Source organism: Corythoichthys intestinalis, chromosome 11 (assembly GCF_030265065.1).
Source record: "Corythoichthys intestinalis isolate RoL2023-P3 chromosome 11, ASM3026506v1, whole genome shotgun sequence".
Lineage (NCBI taxonomy): Eukaryota > Metazoa > Chordata > Actinopteri > Syngnathiformes > Syngnathidae > Corythoichthys > Corythoichthys intestinalis.
The window spans coordinates 40,914,032-40,941,830 of NC_080405.1; the positions used below are offsets into that span (position 1 = coordinate 40,914,032).

Sequence of the window (27,799 nt, forward strand, 5' to 3'; positions counted from 1 at the left end):
CGACGACAAACGACTGTGATCCTGAATTCTGAACGAGTGCAAGATAATGTTGTATTAACAACTAGTGCTCTTCGCGAAAAATAACAACGAAGTCTGTGACAAACTTGGCCTCCCTCTTCATTATCTCCCCCGCCCCTGGAGCTGATGATTGAAAGGCGACATTGTAGCTTTAAAATTGTTCTAGCAATCGCCGATGGCTCTGTCCATTGTTTGGGTGAGCTGGATTGATAACACGGGGGCCGAGTTGGCGCATATCATCACAAGAGCAGCTGCAGAGTAGGACACAAGTCATCACGTCCTCAACGCATCCACGCAGACATGGGTGAGACGTCAACCTCCGTTCCCTCTACTTGTTAATCACTTCACTTTGTAAAAATGGCACCTTTGTAACTTGCTTTCAGTGTATGTTGCGATTTTCATCGGCTTTTTTGGTTCTGTAATAGCTAAAATTCACTTTGAAGAACTTGCCATTTTGAAAAAGGTTATTTTAATTTATTCTTTAAAAAATATAGATTCAAAATACATATTTAACATGTTTGGAATTAGTGCTGATGGCTACCACCTTGTCGGTCACGTGGATAATTGTTACTTGCCACAAGGTGCGTGTTGATTGTTCACTTATTTAGGAAGATTTGCGCAAGACAAGAGCTGTAATCTTTTTCAAAAGTACTAGATAAATAATAAATCTTACCATATAGTTTCTGTTCAAAATGTTAACCCTTTCTTGCACGAATGTTTTCTTTGAATGTTTTTATTACATTTCAATAGGACATGAGGTCTCAAACCTGTGGCCCAGGGGCCAATTCTGGCCCCCTGGAGAGTATTTTGCAGCTCTCATTTGACATCCAATTATTATATTAGTATTTTAGTATACGTATTTTTCACTGGGTAGTTAAAAAAAAAAAAAAAAAAAAAAAAAAGATAAAAGAAAACAATATTATTAAAAAAATATTTAAAAAGTAATAAACGCAAATTTTAAAAAGCCATTTGCAACATTTTAAAATACATGAATGAGATATTTAAATTTACTGTTTCTGGTCAAAATATTAACCCTCTCATGAACGAATTATGTTGTTTTTTTTTTTCCCTTAAATGTTTTTATTACATTTAAATAGGACAGTCTGTCTCAAACCTGTGGCCCAGGGGCCAATTGTGGCCCCAGGACAGCCCTCATTTGACATCAATTAATATATTAGTGTTGCCCATACGTATTTTGCAATGGGCAGTTTAAAAAAAAAATTTTTTTTTAAACATAAAACAATAATATTAAAATAAAATTAATTGAAGGATCCATTTTTGGAAAATAAATAAATAGTAATAAATAAACGCAATTTAAAAAAGCCGTTTGTAACATTTTTAAAATACGTGAATGACATATTTAAGTTTACTCTTTCAGTTAAAATCTGGCTTAGTCATATCAGACAGCGGTCTCAAACCTGCGGCCCCGAGGACAATATTTTGCACCCCTCATTTGACATCCAATATTAGTGTTGCCCAAACGTATTTTCTAATGGGCAGTTTAAATAAATAAATAAAACAACAATATTAAAATAAAATTAATCGAAGGATTCATTTTTGTTAAAAATATTTAAATAGTAATAACGCAATTTAAAAATAAAAAGCCATTTGGAACATTTTTGAAATACATGAATGAGATATTTAAATTTACTATTTCGGTTAAAATCTGGCTTACAGTCATATCGGACGGGGGTCTCAAACCTGCGGCCCAGGGGCAAATTGCGGCACGCGCGACAAAATTTTGAAGCCCCTATTTGGTATCCAATTGTAGTGTATGCATTTTGCGATGGACAATATAAAAAATATATAGTGTATACAGTATAAATTTTGAATAAAGTGGATTGAAGATTTCATTTTTTTTTTTTAAATAAGTAGTTATAAATAAAAGCAAAATGTATATTTAAAAAAGATGTGAATTTACAAAAAAACAAAATGAAATTAAAAAATGAAAAACTTCAAAAAATTAATTAAAACATTATAATTAATTGAAAAAAGGAAGAATAAGGAGATCGTTATGGCTCTATGGCTAGCATTAACAGCAATAGATGTCCAATCCATTTTAACTGGTTGAAATAGATTGGACGTCTATGCCGTGAGTACATGTTTTCAATATAATCATTCGTTGTCAATCTCTCCCAGTCAAAATAAATTAGACATCTCACGTCTTCGATGGCAGCCAATGAGTTAATAGGCAGTTATCATATTAGTTTGTGCAGTAGAACTTAATTTTGTCAGGCTGTTCTGTTTGTGTTTGTACAGAATGGTGTTTTGATGCTCTCACCTGCCTCCCAATGGTGTAGGTGTAGGTGGGGGACAGGCAGGGTGTTTTTGCTTGGAAAAAGTGTGAAATAACTGTGAACACTGTCACTCGCTTTCATTGCCTGGCTGTGATTTGCTTTGCAACTTGTTCAGGCTCACACCCAATAGCATTTCACATTGGCATGTGGCCATGTAACAGAAACATTTAATGGATGGTTGGGTGTTATTTTCTCCCAGCTTCTCTGCTAGCCTAATATGGAAAATTTTGAAGTGTGTTTCTGCTCTCTACGCTGTAATTTTTGAAAAGTAGAGCACTCCGAATAAAGCGTTCATGCACTATATGCACTTGGCAAAGAACAGCCATGTCCTTGTTATGTACTCTATATGCTTGGCAGTCCTGCAATGGTACCAACCACAGTCTGTCATCCTGTGTGTACATACTTGCCTGCAGTTTTCTACTGGCATGGATTCACTGTTGTATTGTTGGCTTTCGTCGCCACATGACTGGCCGCCACTATCACACTTTCTCCTCTGAAGGAAGTCAATGAATGTGTGCGGACGAAGCCCAAGCATAGAGGTGCCTCTTGCCTTTGTTTGGGGGACATTGACAGCCCTTGTGCCCCCACCACGTCGTGGGACAAAGACTGTTGTCTTTGCAGTCACAAAAGCAGGATCTCTCTTCGTCAGCCTCCCCCTTTTTCTCACAGTCGCCATGATGCCTCATGAATGGAGTCAGGGCGTGAGCTGGGGTCACATCAAACGCATGGCCTTGACCACTGCATCCATTCAGACAACACATGACTATAGGAATTCGGAGCTTTGGAAAGCGGAGGAAAATTTGTATGGGAGCAGCTGGATCTTAAGAGGCACCCCTAATTAAAATAAATGAATGTGATATTTGGATTTACTTATTTCGGTTTAAATATTTTCATTTTGTTTATGTGAAAAATGTTGAAACCATGTCACGTGGGTTACAACACACTACAATTGCTCAGAAAGCAGGACAAACAACAAAAATGAAGGAATTGTGATGTTCATTTGTATAAAAGAAAAGACAATCGATATGGTGTGAAAATTGGTAAATAATGCAAGCTTCCTCTCAAGCCATATAAGTTATCCCATGTAAAGTAGAGTTGTCCGATACTATCGAGTAACCGCTAATATCGGCCGCTAAAAGCATTTTAAAATGATGTCAGATAATATCAACATTGTTTTTTTTCATTATTGGTTTTGGGCCAGTATGCATGTTGCCTTCAAAGTGAATGTAGAAGCCTTCTGCCCTTGTTCAAGGGCTGGTCACAGCTTAGCACTGCAGTCATGGTTATTGACCACTAGATGTCTCCAAACTAAGGTGCTTGGGATTTGTTAAGTGAGCAGACAATTTGCATTCATAGTGCAAAAACTACATGAAGATAAATAACTGAAAAATAAATCATATGTTAAGTCCACGACCGCATATATCTGTGTCGGATTTTTGCACTTGGACAACTTCGGGATATCAGTTAAAAAGTCATGTCGGACAACTGTAATATAAATCATTTGCAAATGTATAAAACACAGGATAGTTTAGATATTGCTTGTATAATTGTAAATTCATTTTTACAAATTGTAAATACATCTATCTGTATGAAATCTGCAGTAAGACTTTTGGATCAACACGCGATTTGATGTTAACCCTTTAAGAGCCCTCATTTCACCAATTGGCTGCCAATGGTGGTGCTAGGCATCCAATACATTTTGACTAGCAGGCTAGCAGTGATTAGGAATGTTCTGATGCTAACTTTGGACTTATGATCCTAATTTTTTCAAGATGTTTTCTCCATACTGATCCGACACCCATATTTTTAGGACAGTATAATAATGCAAATATTTTTTAATTAAAGTGAGCCCTGCTGGTACCTCCTCAAGAAATTCCCTGTTAACAAATAACAGACAACATTCTGTTACTTTTGTGACTTTTATCGCAATGCGTTGTTTTTGTTTTCGTTTTTTTCTTAATGTTATTGTAACGTACTTTCCTGCCTTTTATTTATCATGAACTATGTTTCTCGTTGTTGTAAAGCACTTTGAGGACCTTTCGGGTTTTTGTAAAGGGCTATAGAAATTGATTGATTGTTACTATGATTTGTTTCTAAAGAGAGGTAGTCCCACTCCGCTGAGATGTTTTCGTAATGGTTTGATGTCCAGCAGCTAAAAAGCACGGTGGTACGGAAAATACACACGACTATAGGATAGGATCCGATCTTGTGACCAATACTGAATATCGGATCGGGACATCATTAGCAGCGATCATTTGAAAATGTGACTTTCACATATGTGGACTCTTTATGGTTTTTTTTTTTTTTTTTCTTCAAATTACGAAAAAGTCACTTGCTCGATAAAGGGTTAAAATCGTGGTAATGGGAACTTTAGAAATATACGTGTTTCTGAAGAATATTTGATGTCATAAATGTCATATTTTCAACACAAGTATCGCTTGGTGCCAGCTAGTACTCAAATTCATGTACTTTTACTCCTCGTCTTAAAGTGCGTACGACAGGAGAAAAAAAAAGTCTTAAATAGCATTATTATGAGAATTAGAATCATATTTTGAGACGATTCGACTATATACAACAATTTAACAAAGCGCAGATGACGAGAAATAGGTCTTTTAATCTGCCGGTTAGCCACGCCTACCATCACAGTGCTCTAGCGTCTTCTAATAGGCGGATGACGTCAGTGGGAGAATGGGCTCATCGGTTTTAATATTCAGCCCATTTAGGGGGAATTAGTCAGAATGAGGAAAACGCGACAAAGAGAGCCGCAAAATGTTGTCGTTTCAGTCTCTCTACTCCAACATTTTTACAGGATATTCTTTTTATCCAAGACAAGCATTTTTCCTCAATAGCTAAATAAATGGCATGGCCATGACAAATAAGTCTTGTGCTAAATGGAATATGAAATAAGAAAAATGCATTTGTTCAGGACGACATGGCAAAATTACTCCATAATGGTCAAAACTGTCGACTTCACCTTTACTGTCGCACCTCCTGAATGATATTTCATCCCACCTAAGTCGGGCTTATGTCTTTCCCTTCCCCGGCTTCGGAGAATGTAAACAAACCAAGAGGCGTGACAGCTAGCCGACACGCTAACCCGAACAGAGTGATGTTTCAAAGTCTTCGAAGTGGAAAATCACACATAACTAGCCCGGATCATTTCACACGACGACTGGGTTGTCGATTGTCTTTGCCAATTGGCAACCCGCCCGGCGGCAAACAAGTTAGAGCTCGTCGTTCCCATGTTGGGGGCAGAAGGCTTGTTTGCGGGGAAGCAGCTGGACAATGACTGCCGGCAAACCAGCCGACGTCGGAGGAGCGTGTAGCTGCCAAATGGTTAAAACGAATATGGCAAAATAATGCTTTACTACACGGCGAAGTCGTAAACAGCGAGAGACTCATAGGAGGGCAGTTGCAGTTGTTATGCAGCTAACATGACCCTATGAGAAGAGCTTTTTACATGCCCATCCATGATCAAACATAAGTAGTCCTTTATTTAAAGAAAGTGTGTAGTGTTTACTTTCTAATCGCTGTATTTGCGGCTATTTTTAACACAAAGTTGCAATTTCTGATCGGATGGAAAATTTGACAGAACACCGGGCACGTGAAGAGGGCAATAAGCCGAGTATAGTGCTCTCCCGGCGGGGGGGGGGGGGTGCGACAAGCCGCCGGTCGTCGGCCAAGGGGACAAGGAGCATGTCTGCCACAAAATGCAAGCCACCTACATATTAAAATGATCCCAGTATGTGACGTAATACAAAAAACGAAAAAACTTCCTCGTAACTCCCATGGTCCCACAGTAGTAGGGCTTGTTTTGGCCAATATCCACCAGTGAATGGGAACCTTTTGAAACCCCAAAAAGGCTAACCCGCCTCTCCTTCGTACCGCAAGTTTTTTCTGCAGCTGTTTGGCTGGCGTGATGCGAAAAATAAACGCTCTCTCCCTTAGTGCAAGACCGAAGCCGGAAGTCTGTCATTTTCGTGGCGCGGGATTCAGAAAATTGAATAAATATATCGATCGCTTCTTCACACTTCCAAGTATGAAATAAAAATAAACATGCTTTTTCGTGTCACAGGCACTTTAAAAAATGCCTGCCTTCTGACTTATAGTAGAACCTTACAACCATTTTGTTCCTCTTGCATATTCATTCAAATGTCCAGCATGTCCATTTGGTTGTGTCAATCACATCTTGTAAATTATGTATTTTTTTTAGCTAGAAACACCCTGCATATACAGTAGAGGAACCTTCTAGATGATCATGAATATCTTGTACTGCAACGGTCAGTAATGTGTCCCAATTTGGCGCTGGTTGCAGGTTGCTATGAGTGCTGTATGCGTTGCCTGGGCGGGATACCATACTGCTCTCTGATTGCCACGCTGCTATGCTTCTCTGGCATCGCCCTCTTCTGTGGATGTGGACACCAGGCGCTAACAGAGACCGAAAGACTCATTGAGACTTACTTTGCCCGGAGCATGGAAGATTACGATACTCTTGCTTACGTGTATGTGGTACATTTAATGTAGGGATGGGCATTTGATTAATAGAGAACTATACATTGTTCTGACATTGTGTTTACGTGCCAGTGTTGTATACATGAACAAGGTATTTTATCAAGTAGACGCAATTAATGATTTATTTTCATTATTGTCCTCCTGAATGTCCATGTTGTGGGAATACATTTGTAACCGGGAACACATTTTAATCATGCCCATCCCTGTTTTAATGTTTTTGTTTTGAAATACTGCATCTTACCAGCGGCTCTCCTCCTCCCTCTTAGCATTGAGTATTTCCAGTACGTCATCTACGGTTTGGCCTCTTTTTTCTTCCTCTACTGCATCATGCTGCTGGCTGAAGGCTTTTACACCACCAGTGTTGCAAAGCAAACCTTTGGGGAGTTCCGGAGCACCATGTGTGGCCGCTGCCTCAGCTCCACGGTGAGAGGGCCCGCAGTGGTTACGAGTAATGGGGATTGGGGAGATTGGATGTGGCTTAATACACATCAGTCCCGGTGGGTGCCCGAACTGAAAATCCAAAGGCCTGTTAAAAGCCCTTTGGGGAAGACGAGGCTACAAAGCATGTGTGAGTGATTGCCTAGGAAAAGGCGTGGGGAGACATGAGACATATTAAGTGAAGGTAATCAGAGAAGAGGTTAATGTGGTCACTAAACGAGGCACATAAAAACACACTTGGAATGCTCCCAGGCAAATGACGGCCATCCTGCTTTCTCAGTTTATAGTGATGACGTACGTGCTGTCTCTGCTGTGGCTGCTGGTGTTCGCCTTGTCCACTCTGCCCGTTTATTTCTTCTACAACATGGGTGCCACCTGCCGTACCATCGATGTCCTGACAGAGACTCCGGCCAGCATCAACCAGCTGTGTGTGGATGCACGGCAGTATGGTAAAGTCCATTTGTTGATCTACCTCCTTCTGTCTGTCAGCTGATGTTTTCTATTGAATCCCATGAGAAATGCAGCCAATTAACACTCCAACAAGTAGTCAATGAGCTATTGAGTTTGATAGTTTTGCCTCCCAAAAATATTGATGTTGCACAATGTCGCGCAATTGTAGTGCAGCTGCCTCCATCAAGGGGCTTCAGTGATTATATGTAATGGGTTGTTTATGTACATTGTTAATGCTGCAGGTCAATAATTCTGATTCATTTTGTGTTGCCGATATGTGACACGTATCTGATTTATTTTTTTTCCCCTTCTTTGTGTACCGTAATTTTCTACAAGCCGCTAGTTTTTTCCCTCATTTTGAATCCTGCAGCTATTCGTCCAGTGCGGCTTATTTGTTGGTTTCTTTAGATTAGTTGATAACACTTTAGTTGACAGCAGCGTCATAAGACTGCCATAAGACCGTCATAATTGTGACATGACACTATCATGGGCATTAATGAATGATTATGACGGATGTCATTAAGTATCATCCGGCAAACCGTGTCCCCAACTATATTTATATCAAGCTCAGCTTTTTTACATCTATTCAAGAGTGAGATAGTTTGCCGGATGATGCAAAATGACATGTCATAAGAATTCATTAATGCTCATGGCAGTGTCATGTCATAATTATGATGGTCTTTTGATAGTTTTATGGCGCCACTGTCAAATAAAGTGTTACCAAATACCAGAGTTGGCAATTAATGAAAAAACTGGAAGAGTAACTGAAGAAATGATTAGCACAGAACACAAATTTTGTTTATTTACATCTGTAGCACTGCAGTGCATGCTAGGAGGTATGTTGGACGACAACAGCGTTGACGGCAGGTAGCAGCAGAGGATAACCGTCTCCCCCAAGGGAGCAGTGATGGCTAAATGTAGCTTCTTTAAGCAATGATGCTTTGCAGTAGAGCTGAAACGAATACAAGTTTAAAAACTGATCAGAGTTATTTTATTCACCTCGAGGAATTGTTTAATTTTGCCAGCTCTACGCATCACGTTTTGCCCGGACTACTTTTAATGCGGGACAGCGCGCTGACATCACGTGCGAAGAGGAAGAAGCAATTAAAAAAAAAAAAAAAAAAAAAAAAAAAACCTTATTGCAGCCGACAGTCGCTAAAAACTACGCCCGCATGATGCTAGTGTGGTAGCAGGTAGTGTCCGATGCGTCTCATAGATATCGCAGGCATTTAGAACTAGATGTGAAATGACAGACTCGGCCGCGTCTGGGCAGCGTTAGTAAACAGCCGCCATCTTTAAGCAGTAGACTTCTCAGCGCTAATAAATATAACGTTACTGTCACTCGCTCACGTAACGTTAGCCCTTCGGAGGGCTAGGTTTCTATTGATTATGACCACTGTAGATGCGTGGCTAACGTGTCTTACATACAGGCTTTATTTAATCTGTAAAAACAGTGCTGTAGAGTGATGAGGGTGTAAAATTCAAACATAATCAAGCTGTCAGTTTTAGCTCAGTAGTCATTGCTGAATAAAACACCAAGTAGCACTGGTTCCTAATGTGCTCCAATACAGCAGGTATCATACATTTATTTTGAACACTGCAAAAACTCAAAATCCTATCAGTACTTACAGTTTAGACCAACTTAAAACTTAACTAGAACTTGAAAATAGCTTGACACAAATGGAAATTCAATTGAAACACGTGGGAAAAAACACATAGCTTTCAAGTGATGTGTGTTATCAAGCGTAATTACATTTTTAGGTAAGAATTTTTTTTTTTTTTTTAAATAAGATCTAGACGTTTTTTGAGTGAAAGCAGTGAATTGTTTTTTTTTAGTCGCATCTGAGATGCAATTGTTGGCTGTTTTCAACAATGTACATCGAAAATAAAGACACTGGTTGACTGGAAATGGTTCAATATTGGATTAAATGTCTTTTTTTCTCATGTATATTTATAATTGCTTTTTACCTAAAAAAGAAAAGTTTTATCCGATTACTCTATTAATAGATAGAATTTTCAGTCGATTACTCGATTACTAAAACATTTGATAGCTGCAGCTCTACTTTGCAGTCAATTGGTTTAAAGCTTGAACGTGGTTCATTTGGTCTTAAGACAGTCTTACAATGCCGCTGTCAAATAAAGTGTTTTTTTTTTTTGTTTGTTTGTTTTGGTGTAAATATCCCATAATACAATGAGGACAGCTGTGGCTTATCTATGAACAAATGGCGTTTTCGTGTCAAATTTGGTGGGGTGGCGGATTACAGTAAGGTGCACTTTATAGTCTGAAAATTACGGTAGTGTAAAACAATCCAATTCTTCCCCCCGCCTGTCCTGTATTCACCTATTTGCATTTTTTCCCCCTATTTATATTAGGGGTGGGAACCTCTGGATACCTCACGATACGATTTGCGACACAAAGCTGACGATAATCTCACGATATGACGAGACAACAATTATTGATACGTGGGTCAGGAAATCTAGAATATTTTAGTGGCAGCCAATGCCAAACAGTGAGTGAATTCTGGAGCATTCTGGGTAATTTCCTGTTGATTTTTGGTCACTTTCTGTTGATCTTGGTGCTATTTACGGGTCGCTTCTTGTTCATTTTGGGGTATTTACATGTCACTTCCTGTTGATTTTGGTTACTGAGCAGGAAGTGACTCAAAATCAACAAGATGTAACCTGAAAATGCCCTAAAATGAAGCACTAGCTGTGAAGGCTCTGGTTTCAGTGCTACTGACAGCGCTAGACGCCCAATCAAGTCAAAATGAATTTGATGTCGAGCACCGTCAATGGCAGCCGGTGAGCTAACGATTACATTATTCTAATTGAAGATTTTAGTAGCAACCTGTTGGTTCCTTTTTTTTTTTTTTTTTTTTCCCAAACAGTGGAACTTTTTTAAAACGATACATATTCTTGGCAAGAGCATATCGATAATCTTTTGGGCTACAAGGTATCGCGATATATCACCTAATCGATATATTGTCACAGCTCTGTGTGTAAAAGATATACCGATTCTTGGCAGGAGCATATCGATAATCTTTTGGCCGACAAGTTATCGCGATATATCACCTAATCGATATATTGTCACACCTCTATGTGTGTGTGTGTGTGGGGGGGGGGGGGGGTGAGTGTGTATATGTGCGTGCTCTGACAATTTTAGTTCTTTTTGGAATCAACCTGTGTAAAAGTTTTATTGGCGATCTAGCCCCGCTTGTTCAAGAATTTTTAGGGTTTTTTTTCCAATGCATTTTCAAGTGGCCATCAAATATTTGAGTTTGAGCCTGTTCCCTACGCCCCGTGAATAGTGGGCGACTACTGTAAAGCATGATTCATTTCGAACCTTCATGAGAAAATCCCCTTTTTCTAGCTTTTATTCAGTTGTGTTGATGAAAAACCTTAGCGGGAGAGCTTCCCTCTCTGAAGAGTCACTTCTACAATGAGGCAGTTTTGCCAACTCCGCTGGTGCTGCGTAATAAACAGAAAGTAAAAATAACTGTCTAAATTTACAGCAGTTGCTCAAAAGCAGTGCTTTTTTTTGTCATTATATGCCCTTGTCAATAAGCTTTGGACCGAGCCTGTGTTGTTTCTGGATATTTTATAGTGTGTGGAGGAATAGGACGCTTGAAATCATAAATCGTGCTTACGATGAATGCATCCAATTGATTAGAGCGACTTGACATCAACAGGACTGCTGCCGTGGAACGCTGTACCGGGAAAAGCTTGTGGAATAACTCTGTCCGGCGTTTGCAAGACCAGAGAGGTAAGACGGGCCAGAGGTGGCACTGTAAGTGGCCATGTTACACTCTGAATAAATAAAAATTAGCATCCAATGTCAGCAGCTGCAATTGTTTAAGCTTATGCACGTTATCGTCAAACATATTTATTTGGAAACAAATGGTTAAAATGAGTGGCGTGTCCCATTAAAAAAAGAACTAAAGTCATTTTAGGAAGTCCTAGCAAAGTTGTCTCCTGATTGAAATATGTCACTACAGCCTGAGTTTGAAGTGAGTAAATATTTTGTTTTTGTATAAATTTGAAATGGCAAAGTTTGGTGTCATTGAAGAACAATTTTTGTCCACATCTCCGCAATGTGACAGTCACCACACCCATTTCCTGGATATTTAATTAGTAATATATAATGACAACTACATGTCTACAGAACAGCCTCGAAATGACCAACTAAAGTAGCTTAAATTTTCTGGATACGATCAACGCAAATTATCGTGCAAACCTGGTAAAATGGCATCCAGGGGCCAAATGCGGCCCACGTGACAATATTTTGCAGCCCCCATTTGACATCCAATTGTAGCATCAGTTTAGCCCGTACGTTTTGTGAATGGCAATTAATATTAATATATATATAAAAGAGCTGTCAAAATTATCGCGTTATCGGGCGGTAATTTTTTAAATTAATCACGTTAAAATATTTGACGCATTTAACGCACATGCCCCACTCAGATTAAAATGACAGCACAGTGTAATGTCCGCTTGTTACTTGTGGTTTTTTTGTTTTGTCGCCCTCTGCTGGCGCTTGGGTCCGACTGATTTTATGGGTTTCAGCACCATGAGTGAGCATTGTGTATTGACATCAACAATGGCAAGCTACTAGTTTGTTTTTTGATTGAAAATTTTATTAAAACAAAAACCTTAAGAGGGGTTTAATATAAAATTTCTATAACTTGTACTAACATTTATCTTTTAGGAACTACTTTCTATCTTCTATAAGTCGTTCTATCCATGGATCGCTTTGAGAATGTTTATGCCATCTTGTTGATTTAAAGTTATAATAAACAAATTCAGTACTTATGTACTGCATGTTGAATGTATATATCCGTCGTGTCTTATCTTTCCATTCCAACAATAATTTACAGAAAAATATGGCATATTTTGTAGATGGTTTGAATTGCGATTAATTACGATTATTAATTTTTCAGCTGTAATTAACTCGATTAAAAAATTTTCATCGTTTGACAGCCCTAATATATACATATATTTATATGGACCGTCATTTTTGGACTATATGCCGCGACTTTTTTCCCTAAATTTGAATTCTGTGGCTTTTAGTCGGGTGCGGCTTTTTTTTTTTTTTTTTTTTTGGGGTAAATAGGTAACACTTTTTTGGATGGCAGCGTCATAAGACTGCCATAAGACCATCATAATTATGACATGATACTATCATGGGTATTAATGAATATGTCAAATGTCATTTAGTATCATCGGGCAAATTATGTCACTAACTCCATTGATGTCCAGCTCGGACATTTTACGTCCATTCAAAAGTTTCGGATTCGGATTACACAAAATGACATCTGTCATAAGTGTTCATTAATGCTCATGTCAGTATTATGTCATAATTATGATGTTCTTATGACAGTTTTATTGTGCCACTGTCAAATAAAGTTTTACCAAATACCATAGAAAGCAATTAATGAAACAAGTGGAAAGGTGACGAAATAAATAATTAGCCCAGAACATGAACTTTGATTGTTATTTACATCCGTAGCATTGCAATGAATGCTAGGAGGCATGTTGGACGACAACAGTGTTGACAGCATATGGCAGCAGAGGTTGACTGTCTCCCCCAAGGGAGCAGTGATTGCCAAATGAAGCTTCTTCAAGCAATGAAACTTGGCAGCCAACTGGTTTAAAGCTCCATGGTGGTTCATTTGGTCTTAGACAATGTTATGATGCCGTCGTCAATTACAGTTTTACCAGTTAATATTTTTGGGAGTAAATATCCCATAATAGACTGAAGACAGCTGCGGCTTATAGTCCAGTGTCGCTTATCTATGAACATATACAATTTTCGTGTCAAATTTGGTGGGTGGCGGCTAGTCAGGTGTGCCTTATAGTCCGAAAATTACGGTATGTATAATTTTAAATCCAATGAAAGTATTAATTAATGGATCCATTTTGGGGGGAAATTTATTCAAATAGCAATAAGTAAACAAAAGAAAAAAAAATTATTTTTTTTTAAAGCCATGAGTACCGTATTGGCCTGAATATAAGACTGCCCTGATTATAAGACGACCCCCTCTTTTTCAAGACTCAAGTTTGAAAAAAGACCTTTTGAACACCAAATTAATTTTTATACAGAAAATAATCACAGTACATCCGAAACAAATGATTATAACAATATATTTGTGAGAAAAAGCTTGTTATTTTGCCTCATTCAAATCTTAATATCTGAATATTTAAATATGTAAACTAAAGTGCAATCACATTCGTAAATGAATGGTTTCTGGTTTTTGAAATGTAAATCAACCAATCTATTGTGATAAAACAACAAAATTGCAATAACTGCATTAACCATCAAAGTGAAGTCTAACTGTAACTGTAGTCTTGAAACAAATCTGAATAAGGAAAAACATTGCAATAAAATAATACAAACTGGCTAAACTTGAGAGTAGCTGAGATTGCTTCAATGATATCTGGCGCCATCTAGCGTCGTGAATGGGGAGAGTAGCTGAGATCTGTCATGACAGAACATCGCTTCAATGATATCTGGCGCCATCTAGCGTCGTGAATGGGTATAATGTCTAGACAGCAAATATAAGACGACCCCCCTCTTTTTCAGTGTTATCCCAATGCAAAAAGCACCGTCTTATATTCGGGCCAATACGGTAATTAAAAATATATGAATAATTCTAAAGAAAGTAAAATTAAAAAGTTTAACAAAAAAAAAAAACAATTCTGAAATAGAATAAACAAATTCAAATAAATGTAGCCTGTGTGCATTTTGCACTAGGATTTTTTTTTTTCTTAAATAAATCTTGTGACATCACAAAGGTTAACTCTTTGGTGCCATTCACGCTAATAAACGTCCACTCCATTTAAACTGGGAGTGAATGTGTCAAGCTAATGACAACTTCTGAAAATATATCCGCTGTACTGACCACTGTCCCTAAAAGGGTTAAGAGAAGTGAAGATGTATATCTACTTATAAAATCATAAGTTAGCATGACTAATAGGGTTATTTTTTTACACTGTATGAATATAGACACTAATGCAAATCTTCTCATATCAGTACCGGATGACCTACGACCTCTACATTGCCGCCTTCGTCGGCGCGGGCATCACTCTTATGGCTCTGGTGAGTGATTATCTGTCCGTTGGGGTCATTTTGCCGGTATTTATGGCTCATGTGACTTGTGACGCTGCAAGCGGAGGCGACCAGGCATCCAGGGCCTGCATGACTGATGACTTTTAGGACTATCGTTCTCTGTTCCCCATCCTCAGCTGACACAAGCATCGTCATAACACTGCAATGTCTGCTGGTTTCCCAGCCGGGCAAATGGTGGGCCCATTATACTCCCATGCCCCATTACAGAGCCTATTACACGGGTGGGATCTAATTAATGTCATTAGCAGTTAATCATGTCTTTGTTTTTCTTCTCTTCTAATGAGCCCCCCTGTCTGCTGTTCTCTTCTTCCAGCTGACCTATACTGCATCAACCACCTATAACTTTGCAGTGCTGCGCTATCTGGGGAGGAAGGGCATAGGTGCACGCTGTTAGGCTCGCCAACTTCCTGTCTGCACGGTCGCCGAAGCACGGGGATTAAAGGACTGCAAGAATTTTCTTCCTTTTTATCACTTGTGTTTGGATACACAACTTTTGGGTGTTTTCAGGGCCACAGACTTTCAAAACTTTCTTTTCTCTACCTTATCTTTTTGTTTACTTTTCTATGAGGGTTGGGGATGGCAGTTTTATTCCATGGCTACATCCCTAAACAATTACGAGTGCATGGGCTTTTTACTTGCTGGAGGTTAGTGTCTAGACTAAACATTTCACTTCCCACAGTGACAAAAAAAGAAAATAAATTAACATTGACGTAACAGCCACTTTGCAACACGTGCAGCGGACAATAGGTTTTGTGGGTAACTGGCTATTACTCCTCACATCTGGTTGCCATGGTGGCAGACAAGCACGCATTTGCAGTCTCGCAGCTGACCTCGGGACTTTTCTCACGAGCTGGTTAGAAACCTCAATAATAGTCAGATCCATTTTTTTTTAGTGGCCAATGAGAAGCCAGTCTGGGGGCCAGCTGCAAGACACGTCTCCACCAGGGGTTAGGTGTCAAGGGGAAAGGATTTTGGTAGACAAAGAGAGGGCGAGACTTAGCTAAAGCGTCAATGGGGACAGCTAACATGACCTCCACCTCCTCTTGAATAATGAAAAATGATGGATTGTGAGTGAGTTGGCGAAAGGAATTTGAGATGGTTTTGTTGTTTTCGTTCTCAGAACAAAGGACATTCTTGTTCAGTTTGATCGAGTACGGTCTGAAATAGTTTCTCACACTTGTGAGATGGTGAAAGTGCTTATAGAGTAACCTCACTGGATTAAAAATATGGAAAAGACTCGGCCTTCGAGCCACAGTGCAAAACATAAATCTACCTACCACTCATTAGATGCAACTAATAATATAATGAGAAATATTACAAGAGCTTTATTTCAGAAATATAATCCATAAATTGTTGTTGGGTTTTTTTTTTTTTTTTTTGATAATCTGCTATTTCGTGGTGTAGAACTCCACGGTGTTATACCATACAGCTGGGATCTCAAATTGTGAGCCACATCATGTATTCCACACACAAAAAAAAGATAATTCAATTTTATCAATCTTTATGAATAATGGTTCTTCAGAAAATTAAGACTGTTGACACAGGTCCTTCTCATCTCCCTGCTATTTTACATAGAGTTGATATAAGCAATATAAAATAATATCTGATATCGACATCGATTTTACATTATTGGTTTTTGGCCAATACGCATGTTGCCTTCAAATTGAATGTAGAAGCCTTCTGCCTTTGTACAAGGGCTGGTCACAGTTTAGCACATAAATTATGCTTATTGACCATTAGATGTCTCTGGACTAAAATGCTTGGGATTGTTCCATTTGACCTGGACATCACAATACATTTACCGTAATTTTCCGGACTGTAAAGTGCATCTGACTATAAACCACCGCCCACTAGATTTGACACTCAAGCAGCATTTGTTCATAGATAAACTGCATCGGAATGTAAGCCGCAGCTGTCCTCAACGTATTATGGGATATTTACACAAAAAGATATTAACCGATAACACTTTGACAGCGGCGTCATAAGACTGTCATAGGACAGGATCATTATGACATGACACTGCCATGCGCATCAATGAATGCTTATGACTGATGTCATTTTGTGCCATCAGGCAAGTTATCTCACGACTGAACGGATGTATAAGATCAGAGCTGGACATAAATTGAGTTATTGAGAAAATTTGCCGAAAGAAATCGCTCATAAGCGTTCATTAATGCCCATGGCAGTGTCATGTCATAATTATGGCGGTCTTATAACAGTCTTATGATGCCGCTGTTGAATAAAGTGTTACCTATTAACCCAAATAAATCAACAATTAAGCCTCATTGGACTATAAACTGCAGGATTCAAAACGAGAAGAAAAAAAGTAGCGGCTTATAGTCCAAAAGTTACGGTGGCAATAATATGTTAAGTTCACCACTTATATCGGTATCTGTTTGATATTGGTATCGGATTTTTGGAGTTGGACAATATTGGGTTATCAGTAAAAAAGTCATTATCAGACATTGTTATTTTACATATTCTACATTCTTAAGCATTACAACTTTCTCTGCATATATAAAAGTACACATCAGACAGGCTGTACCTGTACCCAACCAAAAACTATCGTCTTCACTTTTCCTAAAATTGGCTTTGTTGGAAAGATATGGCTGAGCGACACTGTATATTTTCTATGCACCTGGCGTCACTGTGTAATTCCGATCAAATTACTGTCTCTCAGGCTAGGTTCATACATCAGGTCTTAATGCACAATTCCGAATTTTTGTCATGTTTTTGGGGGGGGCGCGTCTGTTCAGACTGCCTTTGTCCATTGAGTACGTTCAAGTATCAGGCGTGCGCACTAATTGACAACAAACTGACCCGCAGGGGCATCAAAACAATGTTGGCTCAACGTCATTCTAGGGTGATCATATTTTGATTTCCAACAAGAGGACACAAATAAGACATAAATAATCCCAGTTTAGTCTTATAGTCAACGTTTATATTGATTGACAGTGCGTGCATGACACATACATATACGGACAGTTTGCCCCGACTCTCGGCCGTGTAAGAAATGCTCATTCGGAGCACAGAAAGAAAAACGAGCATTCTCAGGATTCCCAGTTTTATTTTTTTATGACTGTTGTCAAGCTTGCCTCTTCCCTAAAAGCTGCGTTCAAGCTGAGCACATATGCACAGCTCCATCGCTAATGTAGCACCCTTCCTCTCCCGCTCTTTGCTGACGAAATTTCTGCATATATTCTGATTTGGGGGACTTGACAGTTCAGACCACAGCCACATTTTGGATAAATGTGGCCCAGATCGAATTTTAACCAAATACGAAAGTGACCCAGATCGGATTAGAAATGGTCCACTTTTATGCAACCTGTCTCGTTCGGACCGTCAAGTTAATGCCTGACTCGAGTCGGAAAAACACGAAAAATCGGACATACGCATTAAGACCTGCGGTATGAACCTAGCCTAATTCACATTGGCTAAATTATTGACAAACTTGTCCGAAAACTGTCATTAACCTGAGCTTCTTGTTTTGTACTTGTAATTTAAAAAAAAAAAAAAAAAAAAAACTTAAGACGTCACTGCAATTTGCTCCCCTACTGCAACTTTGCCACAAGTTTGAGACCCCTGCTGTACAGTCTAACCTCATTTGAAGACAGCATTTCTCTACAATTGTAAACAACTCTCAAGACATTAATGTCTCATTGGCAGCGATCGACTGTGATCGACTTCAAATTTACTTCGACAGTCCAAATGGACTTATCACTGTCAATTGGTGTTATTAATGAAACATTAACATTAATTTTATTCTATTAACTACCATGTCACAGACTATAGATAATTGTGAGCTGGTAATGAATGAGTTAAAAATAAACATAACATTCTCTTGGTCTGTTTATGAGCTAATTACGCAACTACGGACATTGCAGACAAACATTTAAAAACTAGTTTATTTTCTCTGATGTCGACTCCTTTTATTACATGACTGAGGTACTTTGAATTTGCCTGTTTCTCATTCTCAAGGAATTTTGTTGTAGTTATTGTATAACATCTTTTAACTTACTGGGGCGGTATTAACTTTTAACCTTTTTTAAAACTAGCAATGTAGTTTTATCCTTTTTGTGAAAGCTTTATCTTGCTGTTAGTGGAGCATTTGTAAAATGTTTGATAAAATGTTTTTCTGTTGTGCTATTTGATAATAAAAGGAACATTCTAGTTTTGTGCAGAGCACCTGAAAGATTTATTAACCCCGCAGAAACACTCCCATCTTTGGCTGTGTGACACTGTGTGACGGAGATGCTGTTTCTTGGTTGGGCATTTTGTATTCTCTCCTCCTCTTGTCCTCAGGTGCACTCCTCCTTGCAGTTGGCAATGAACCTGAGGAAGCGGAGAGGCCGGTCCAAGAAGGGAGACGGCGACCTGTATGGGAAGTGGCTGCGGGATAAAGGAGGGGCGCTGCGCTCCCCCTACCCTGCAAATCTATCTGACAGTTCCTGACCAGTTGATTCCTCATTGTAATTCATTATCATTGGAATCTTTGATTTCCTTCTCGATCTTGTTTTCATGAGAAATTGGCTATTTTGTGTTTATGTATCAAAAAATATGACCCTTATTGCTTGGTAGTTTTGGATGAACTGAGCTGTTCTCAGTCAATTTCTAATGCCGATTTACTGTTACGTTCTCTGACTGTACTATATTCCTTTCCTTTCTTCTGTGAGATTTTTGACAACCCTTTAAGTGAAGGGAGAATAAAAATGCTATCATGCACTGCAAGGATCAAAGTAGTGGGACTCCTGCCCATGACAGCTTGTTTAGTTATTTAGTCAAATGCCCATCTTTTATATATAGTGGCAGTATTTGTACATAACTTTTGTGATCACGTGGAATTCTTAGTATAAAGCATCATTTTGACAGTGTAGGTTGTTGCTGTAAATGTAAAGTTTTTCCATAGAAATTAGGGGTGTGACATAATCTCGAAATGGTCATATAACGTGATACTTTGTATCCCAAAAGGTTATCGATATGCTCCTGTCAAGAATCGAGATATCGTTTTAAAAAGGTGTCAATTTAAAAAAAAAAAAAAAAAGGCTGCCATTGACTGTGCTCGACTGGGAACGTTCGTTCTTTCAAAACCAGAGCATTCAGAGTCATTCGGTCCGATTTTCGGGGCATTTACAGGTCACTTGCTTTTCATTTTAGGGCATTTACAGGTCATTTCATGTTGAGTTTGAGTCACTGCCCATTCATTTGGGTGACTCCCAGGTCAATTCCAGTTCTGTGACACGAAACAAACAGCAAGTGACCCATAAAATACCCCAAAATCAACAGGAAGTAACTGAAAATCAACAGGTAAATGACCTTAAATGGCCCAAAATTACTCATTGCCTGGCATTAGCTGCCACTGACAGCCATAGATGTTCAATCCGTTTGAAATGGGAGGGATGGCAGCGAATGAACATTCACCCTCCCAGTTCAAATGGATTAGACGTCTACTAGTGATAATCTCATTCCAAATCACAGCAGAAGCTTGTTTTTCTGTTTATTTTTTGTAGAATATTCTAGAATGATTTCCTGACTAATGTATCGAAAATCGCATAGCTATATCATATCGTTAGCGTGAGCTTTGTATCGCAAATCGTTTCGTTTAGTGAGGTACCAAGATTTTCCCACTCCTAATAGAAATACTGTAGTCAATGGTAAAGCGGCAATATTTCAGCAATCCGCAAGGCATGACAGTAGGCTCCACTGTTGCACACACACAAATGTTTTATAAATTTTATTTCACACTCAAGCAAAGACAACCAGTCTTATCAAATGTAGTGCAAAGAGTTTAGCAAGGGAAGAAATGAGATTGTTAACAAGTTGGGAATTCCAACTTTCACATATGGACTGAACATAAGAGAGAAATGAAATACATGAACATTTGTTTAAGCCATTAATGGAAGCAGCAAACATTAGGTTTTACATTCATGAATATTACAGCAACGTGAACACTGACATGAAATCAGATATACTGTAGGTAATCTGTTTATGGATAGGATATATTTCAGGTAAACATTGTTAAATCCTTTCAACAGGATGAGAAACATTGAAATTATACTAAATGGCAAAATGGGGGAAAAAAAATTATTACAAATCAGGTACTTTATAGGCCTGGTGGGCTACCACTTTCAAAACAGGGCTGCGTGAATGTAATAATATACATGGTGAGGCTGAAGTCCAGAACTGGACATTTTGTATCAGTTAAAAAGCTTTAGAATTTAAGCTTAAAGTCTAAACATTAAGGGTGTAACGGTACATGTATTTGTATCGAACCGTTTAGGTATGTGGTGCTCTGTTCGGAACGGAGGCGTACTGAACCAGTTTCTGACATAATGTAACCCTTACTTTTCGAGGCTGTGAGTCGATCGGGTTACAGTTTCTTTGTGTAGATTATATTTACTCCGTCTTCTCTACTGTAACGAGGACCAACACGGTAGGACAATATAACCCAGAAACATCAAAGGTGAGACAACGTGGCCGCCGCGAGAATGCGGTGAAATGCGGGCGTCAAAGTCAATCAGCCAATGCAGACCAGTCGCAGTGCAGCCGCGTGTTAGACGCGTCCCAGAAGCGGCTCAACACATCGCACGCGAAAAGAACGGCAGAGTTTATTATTTGAGGCGAGACGCGACCCTCCTGCGTCAATACTACTACCGGTAGCTAGGATCGGGCAGACTGGAAGTCACTCGTGTAAAAATACGGTGGATCCGGTCGATTTTCAAACTAATATGCAATCGTAACCCACTTTTTGAGTCCATCAGATCTCTTGAGTGTTAGATCGGGGCACAGTTGACTTGTCTTTGTTGATTTACTGCTGTCCTCTCTGCTATAATAATAACCAACACGGCCCCGTGTTCAATACAAAACCCTCCTACCACAACAAAACAAGTAAGAACTAATATTTACATAGGAACTAAAGTTATACAACATAAAATATATAATATAAATGAATACTACATCACATTTGTCAAATGAAAACACAAAATAAATAATAGCTCATTTAAATAAAATTGAAATGAGCTAAAACACCTGTAATTAAATGATAAGAATAATACACAGATCCTGCTTACACAAATTTATTAATTTCTGTGTGCCTTTAACTTTGGAAAATCCACCAATAAAGCTTTCGAAAACTGTTCATAAGGGAAAAAAATGATTCACTGAGGCATTTCATTTGTAAAATACATGTTAAAATCTTTGTCATTGGGATTGCTTTTCTCTTTAGCACAGGACTTCTTTTTTCTTCCAGATAGAAAGCTGACCAATACGCGGGGTCTGAAAGGCAAATTGTTGTTGGATTATCTTTAAATACCCGCTACTAATTGAGCAGAATTCTAGCTTTGTATAGGCTAATGTTCCTATTGTTGAAAGGTGCGTAATAAACAACTAGCACATTTATATTTTGCATTTCGTTTTCTTACTGTACCGAAAATGAACCGAACCGTGATCTCAAAACCGAGGTACGTACCGAACCGAGATTTTTGTGTACCGTTACACCCCTACTAAACATCATGTTTCATTTGCAAACCCATGTGAAGGCAAAGTCATAACTTGTCATTTTGTCCACAACATGTCTTGCGCATGCACACTCTGTTGCAGTATAACACTGAGATTTTAAGAATTAAACAAGGCTGGTATCATAAGAGCATGATGTGAGAACATAGTGCTAAAACATCACAGAAATAAATTATAAAAGCATTGTGTATAATGCAATAATTTAAGCAACAACTAACATATTAAAAACCACAATTTTCTGAAATTATCCAAAAACTCCCAATTAATCTGGTAGTTGTGACTATATACTAAAGTCATTGAAATGAAAGTACCATCCAGCAGAAATCAGGTAAACATACAGTTCTATTAATTCTTTTATGTACAGTTCACTGTGTACTGTATGAAAAGAGGTCTTGCGCAATGCACCACGTTCAACTGAGGTCTACATGTAATAAACGTTATCAGTGAAGCAAAAAAAGACCTTAGGAATGAGCGTAGCTTAAAAAAAGACTGGTTCGTTAAAGCTTGCCACACAATCAAGTAGGTAGAATTAAAAGCATGCCCTGATTAGGAAATTTGTTCAGTGCAATAATCATAACCACTTTGACACATCAGGGACAGAAATCCATCCTTCCCTGATTGAAAAATTGCACAGTGTCTGCGAAAACAACGGAATGGAAGGATGCCTTGCCGAGAAATAAACAGCAGTTTATAAACAGTAGAAAATGTAGGCTACTTCAGAGACACTGGCCTGAATACAGTACGTGAATAACACCTGTAGCTACAGTTTAGGGTGGTTGTAAAAAGACAGCTGAGGCGGAAACAAAGCTCACAATTCCCTTTATATCAATGGCAATAAAGACGATCACAGAGCAGCGGCCATCGCCACTTCGTACCTATCAGCAATGACGACATTGGTAGAATAACAGATGTCAGCTCGCAAACGGTAAATACTTCATCCGCTCGCATGCTGCTGCTACGAAAAGTTAAGTGTGCTTTGGGAAACACATTTTTCACATTGTACCGAACAAAAATGTAGAAAATCCCAACTGTGATATAATTTGGAAGGCTTTTTGGGGAATAACATCCAAATAGTTACTTGATACGTGCAAATCTTATGAGTTGCCACTGGCCACGTAGTTATGGTTTTCTTCAGAGGGCTATTATGTCGAAAAACCCTTATAAGTATTTAACTCATTTGGCTGCCACTGATGACGCTAGACGTTCAATCCATTTTGACTGGGATGGATGGCAGCGATCGTTCGTCTGGTGCCGACTGATAGACCACTTATTGATTAGCAAATGAAACGGCCAGTACCGGTGTTCTGCCAAAATGGCCTACATTTGCGAAACGTCTACAAGATGAAAATTTGACACCCAAAGTACTACCATGCGCTTTCAACTTGTTTTGTTTAGATGCAGGCGGGCAGAATGTACTAAAAATGCTTTAAAGGGTACTACGGTTAGCAAGACATGTAGTTCTTAAAAGATGAATGTTAGTACGAATTATCATTGATATTAAAACCTCTCAATGTTTTTGTTTTAATAAAATTTGTAAAAAAAAATGTTTAGAAAATTAACTAGTAGTTTGCCATTGTTGGTGACGTCACATGGCCACGCTGCCGTACTTCACAGTGTCACTCTTTAACTCATTTGCTCCCAAAAAACATATAAATATGTTCTATTTTTAATTGTTTCAGTGTCCCAAAGACGTATACGTCTTTTACGTTTTTTTTCAAAAGAGACATCTCTGGGTTCTCATTCAATTTAGCTCAAAAGCACAAAGCTGAAAATCCATTTTAAAGCAATAAAACTGGCCACTGGGTGGCAGTAGCGCATTTGGTAAGCCTATTCAACGGCAATGAACGGCCGAGCTGCAAAGCCGTGGCGCCGGCGGAAGACAACCGAAAGGATGCCAGGCGGCGGACGACCGAGCAGAACGACCAGGACCACTAGATGCCGTTGACTCCATGCTGCTTGCAAGCAGAGCCCGCAGAGACCCAAAAAAATGTATCTTTTTGAAACAGGCGGAGATGAGAGAAAAGTTTAACCGGCTGTCGCGGCAACAATAGCGTCATCTTTCAGTTAGTTATATGTAAATAAATTGTTACTTTGCTATCAAAAGCTCTATTTGTCTTGTTGTTTATGTTATTTTGTAAAAGGAAAACATTATTCAGATGTTTGGGATGTAACTAAAGCAAAAAATAGCTGTGTTAATGTCAAAGTTATGTTTGAAATGTATGCTTTCACAAAAAGCTCAATTTCTCCGTTTTTTCATCAGAAATTGGAAAATTGCTCAAACAAAGCTATTTTCTAATGCTGATTTCTAAAGAATGGTAAAAGACGAACTTTTTTTCTGCTGAAAGAAGAGAGTCTAATCTTTCTTTTGGTGGGTTCCATGTTTATATAGCAATACAACAGAATTTTCTGTGGGCCTTGCAAAATCAGTCAAAATCCAGTAAAACGGCGGGGAGCGAAGGGCCTTGCTCCGGTGAAAATAGCTGGGAGTGAATGAGTTAACTATGTAAAGTAGTGATTGAAATACACTACAAGGTGTCAATGGCGAGTTTTGAATTAATAAGAGATCAAGCCAATGAGTACATTTTGTCCCTCAACTGACGCCTTAGTTTCCTGTTTAGTGCAGGCCCATTGTGATATACGTTCATTTGAGTGTTGCCTTCATAACAAACAGGACTCCTGATAATGGCTCCCAGCATCATAGTTTGTATATTGTGACTAAATATTGCCATCCAGTGTATTCGTTGAGCTAAACGAGTTGTTAAAATATTTGAATAGAGTTTGACCAAAGTCTGAGTAAGTTTTATGTGCATTTTGCATATCTATTTTGATAGTGAATTTGTGAATGCCAGTTCTTTGCATTGCTGTTTAACTAAGAGAGAATAGGGCCTCATTAATACAGATTGAAGCTCTTTTTGAGAACATTATTTTTTGAGTAATATATTTTTGTTGTATTTTCATTATATGATACTTATGTTTGTTGGCAAAGAGTTGCCAATGCTTACGCTACTAAACGGCACGAGCTACGAATCTGAACGCCTGTGTCCACTCTCCTTACTCTCTGCCTTACAGCCCAAAGTGGATTAAAGGAAAACTACAGCGTCAGTCTAGGGACGAAACGTACTCAATGGCTTGATCCCTAATTAATTTAAAACTCGCCACTGACACCTTGTGGCATATTTAAGTCACTACCTTACATAATTAAAGAGTGACAAGGTTTTTATTTATTTATTTATTTAAAGAGTGACACGTGGAATTCCGGCAGCGTGGCCATGTGACGTCACCGCCATGCGACATCAACAACAATGGCGAGCGACTAGTTTATTTTTACTGAAACAAAAACATTGAGAGGGTTTTTAATATCAAATTATTATAACTTGTTCTATGATTGATCTTTTAAGAACTACATGTCCTTCCATCCGTGGTTCCCTTTAAGAAAATACATAAATGTAGCTGTATAAAATAAGGATGGTTTAAATACGCTACGTGACTAACACTCTGATTTAAAGGTACCACAAGAAAACACAATGGTTAAAAGTATGAGAGGGAAGTTCATGCAAAAAGTATTTTGAGGCAATTAAAAGGTAATAAAAAACTCAACAAAAACAAAAATAGCTAGTATTCGCCGCTTTTAACCGATGTGCGCATGCGTGCAGACGCTTGCACAAGCGCACTGAGCAGTGTGTAGACGTCTCGCCACGCAAGGAATTGCAGAACACCGGTATTTTGATAGTTGTTGAGTTGATTAGAGACATTGTTGACTTCAAAATTGTCCAAATTGTCCCTTTTAGCAAATTCAATAGGGAATTTTTCTTAGGTCATTTTTAGTTTTTTTTTCCCCTTTTAAAAACAAAACAAAAATGGGTAAATTTATTTTGAATTTCTTTTTTTCTTTAAAAGTTGAAAAAAATTCTCTTTTTATCCATTTATTTTACTTTCCTTTAAAAAAAAAAAAAAAAAAGGGGGGGTACAAACGGTAAATGTTAATTTTAAAACATGTAATCGATCGATGCACGTGATTTACTTTCGCAGGCCTGTTTGACACCTTTCATCTAAAAGGCACGATGATTTCCGGTATTTTTTTTTCTTAAACTTATTAAACTTAAAAAAGTGTAGAATACCATGAATCAGTACCATTGCTGTCAATGGCAACCGATGAGCTAAAGTTAAATGTTACTTTAAGCATGTGCTTAAATTTTAAATACTTTGAAGTCAACTGCCGTCATAGAATGGATCGTGTTCAACTTTGGAGGTTCCACTGACATTCTGAAAGCATTATGGACAGAAATAAAGGACAAAGGGTCAAATGTGCAACATTAAAGGAAGTACAAAATAAGCGTTTCAGTGCTCCTGTACCTTGGTTGGGGCAATAATTCAGCCCTTTCGATAGCAGCTGCACTCTTGACACTGCTCTCCCCAGATTAAATCTTATCAGTATCAATAAAGAACAGGGCCTCAGTTGTACCTTATCTTAAGAATCATAGGGCAACTGGTACCTGCCCTACATGTACCCTAATAACTCACCGGCACTATCTACCCACATATAAGCAGAGGTTTCCAAGTCGACCCGTTAGCAGCAGGACCCACGAGAAATTTTACGGTTGCCGTGGAGATCTATAGTCCCGCTCAGTACCGAGTGGTCAATATGCTCCTCGGCGGCCAGAACCTCCCTGACGGCTGCCTCGAACGCGGCTGTGACGTTGGTGTCGTCCTTAGCGCTGGTCTCAAAGTAAGGAAAGCAGCCGTTCTCCTCGCACCAGGCCCGCGCTTCGTCCTCCCCTACTTGCCTCTGCTCCATGTCCACCTTGTTCCCCAGCACCACGAAAGGAAAATGCTCGGGATTTTTCACATCAGAGTAATACATAAACTCTTTCTTCCAGCAACTGAGGTTTTGAAAGCTCTGCAGGTCGTTCACTGCGAACGTGAGCAGGCAGCAGTCGGCGCCGCGGTAGAAAGGCGTGCGCAAGGACTTGAAGCGCTCCTGGCCGGCCGTGTCCCAGATTTGAAGGGTCACCAGGCGTCCGTCCACTTCCAGGTCCCTGTTGAGGAACTCCACGCCGATGGTGTGAAACGACTGCGAGTCGAAGCGGTCGGTGACGTAGCGGTTCATTAAGGAGGATTTGCCCACCCCTCCGTCCCCGAGCAGGATCACCTTCAGCAGGAAGCTCTTCCCACTCATCGTGATCAACCCTCCTTGCTGGGTAGCAGACAACAGGGGCTTAAATCATCCTTAAAGCAGATAAAATGGCCAGGAATAGTAAGACAAGTTTTAACAGAGCCGAGTCTGGTTGTAAGATTGAAAAAAAAAATCTGTACAGTAGGTATAGATGAGGTTTTTATATTGATTTTTTAAAAATTTGTAAGTATGAACTCATTGGCTGCCATTGACGGCAATAGACATCCAATTCATTTTGACTGGAAGGGCTGGCAGCGATCATTCGATCGCAGT

At 38.9% G+C, this 27,799-nt stretch overlaps 2 protein-coding genes across 6 annotated transcripts in view; one reads left to right on the top strand and one right to left on the bottom strand.

Moving 5' to 3' along the window:
• On the top strand, nt 1-19,817 carry LOC130924031 (myelin proteolipid protein-like). 3 transcript variants are annotated; one of them, XM_057850329.1, is made up of 7 exons: nt 1-322; nt 6,631-6,817; nt 7,094-7,250; nt 7,546-7,714; nt 11,405-11,478; nt 14,746-14,811; nt 15,155-19,104. In XM_057850329.1, the coding sequence occupies exons 1-7, from the start codon at nt 319-321 to the stop codon at nt 15,233-15,235; spliced, it is 738 nt and encodes a 245-aa protein (XP_057706312.1). In that variant the 5' UTR covers nt 1-318; the 3' UTR covers nt 15,236-19,104. The 3 variants fall into 3 exon arrangements, with proteins under 3 accessions (XP_057706312.1, XP_057706313.1, XP_057706311.1); XM_057850330.1 differs by lacking the exon at nt 15,155-19,104 and adding an exon at nt 14,958-15,051 and having other exon boundaries at nt 2-322; XM_057850328.1 differs by lacking the exon at nt 15,155-19,104 and adding an exon at nt 19,144-19,817 and having other exon boundaries at nt 4-322.
• The window catches only part of rab9b (RAB9B, member RAS oncogene family), a 27,530-nt gene continuing 1,877 nt past the window's right edge, over nt 2,147-27,799 (bottom strand). The window contains exons 2-3 of one of the 3 annotated variants that reach the window (XR_009064819.1): nt 7,503-7,764; nt 2,147-7,407 (exon numbers count right to left, since the gene is read on the bottom strand). Coding sequence is in view for 2 of the 3 variants with exons in the window: in XM_057850332.1 (XP_057706315.1) it covers nt 26,921-27,529 (609 nt within the window). In the remaining variant the exon portion in view is untranslated. Of the gene's footprint in view, nt 7,408-7,502; nt 7,765-18,664; nt 27,580-27,799 lie in introns of those variants that run through there. The other 2 variants (XM_057850332.1, XM_057850331.1) reach the window with 2 other exon arrangements.

Excerpts from the sequence above, each read along its gene's own strand:
- LOC130924031 (XM_057850328.1), top strand. Across the intron at positions 6,818-7,093 it reads TACGATACTCTTGCTTACGT|CATTGAGTATTTCCAGTACG; the intron begins GTATGTGGTACA and ends CCTCCCTCTTAG. Across the intron at positions 14,812-19,143 it reads GCATCACTCTTATGGCTCTG|GTGCACTCCTCCTTGCAGTT; the intron begins GTGAGTGATTAT and ends TCTTGTCCTCAG.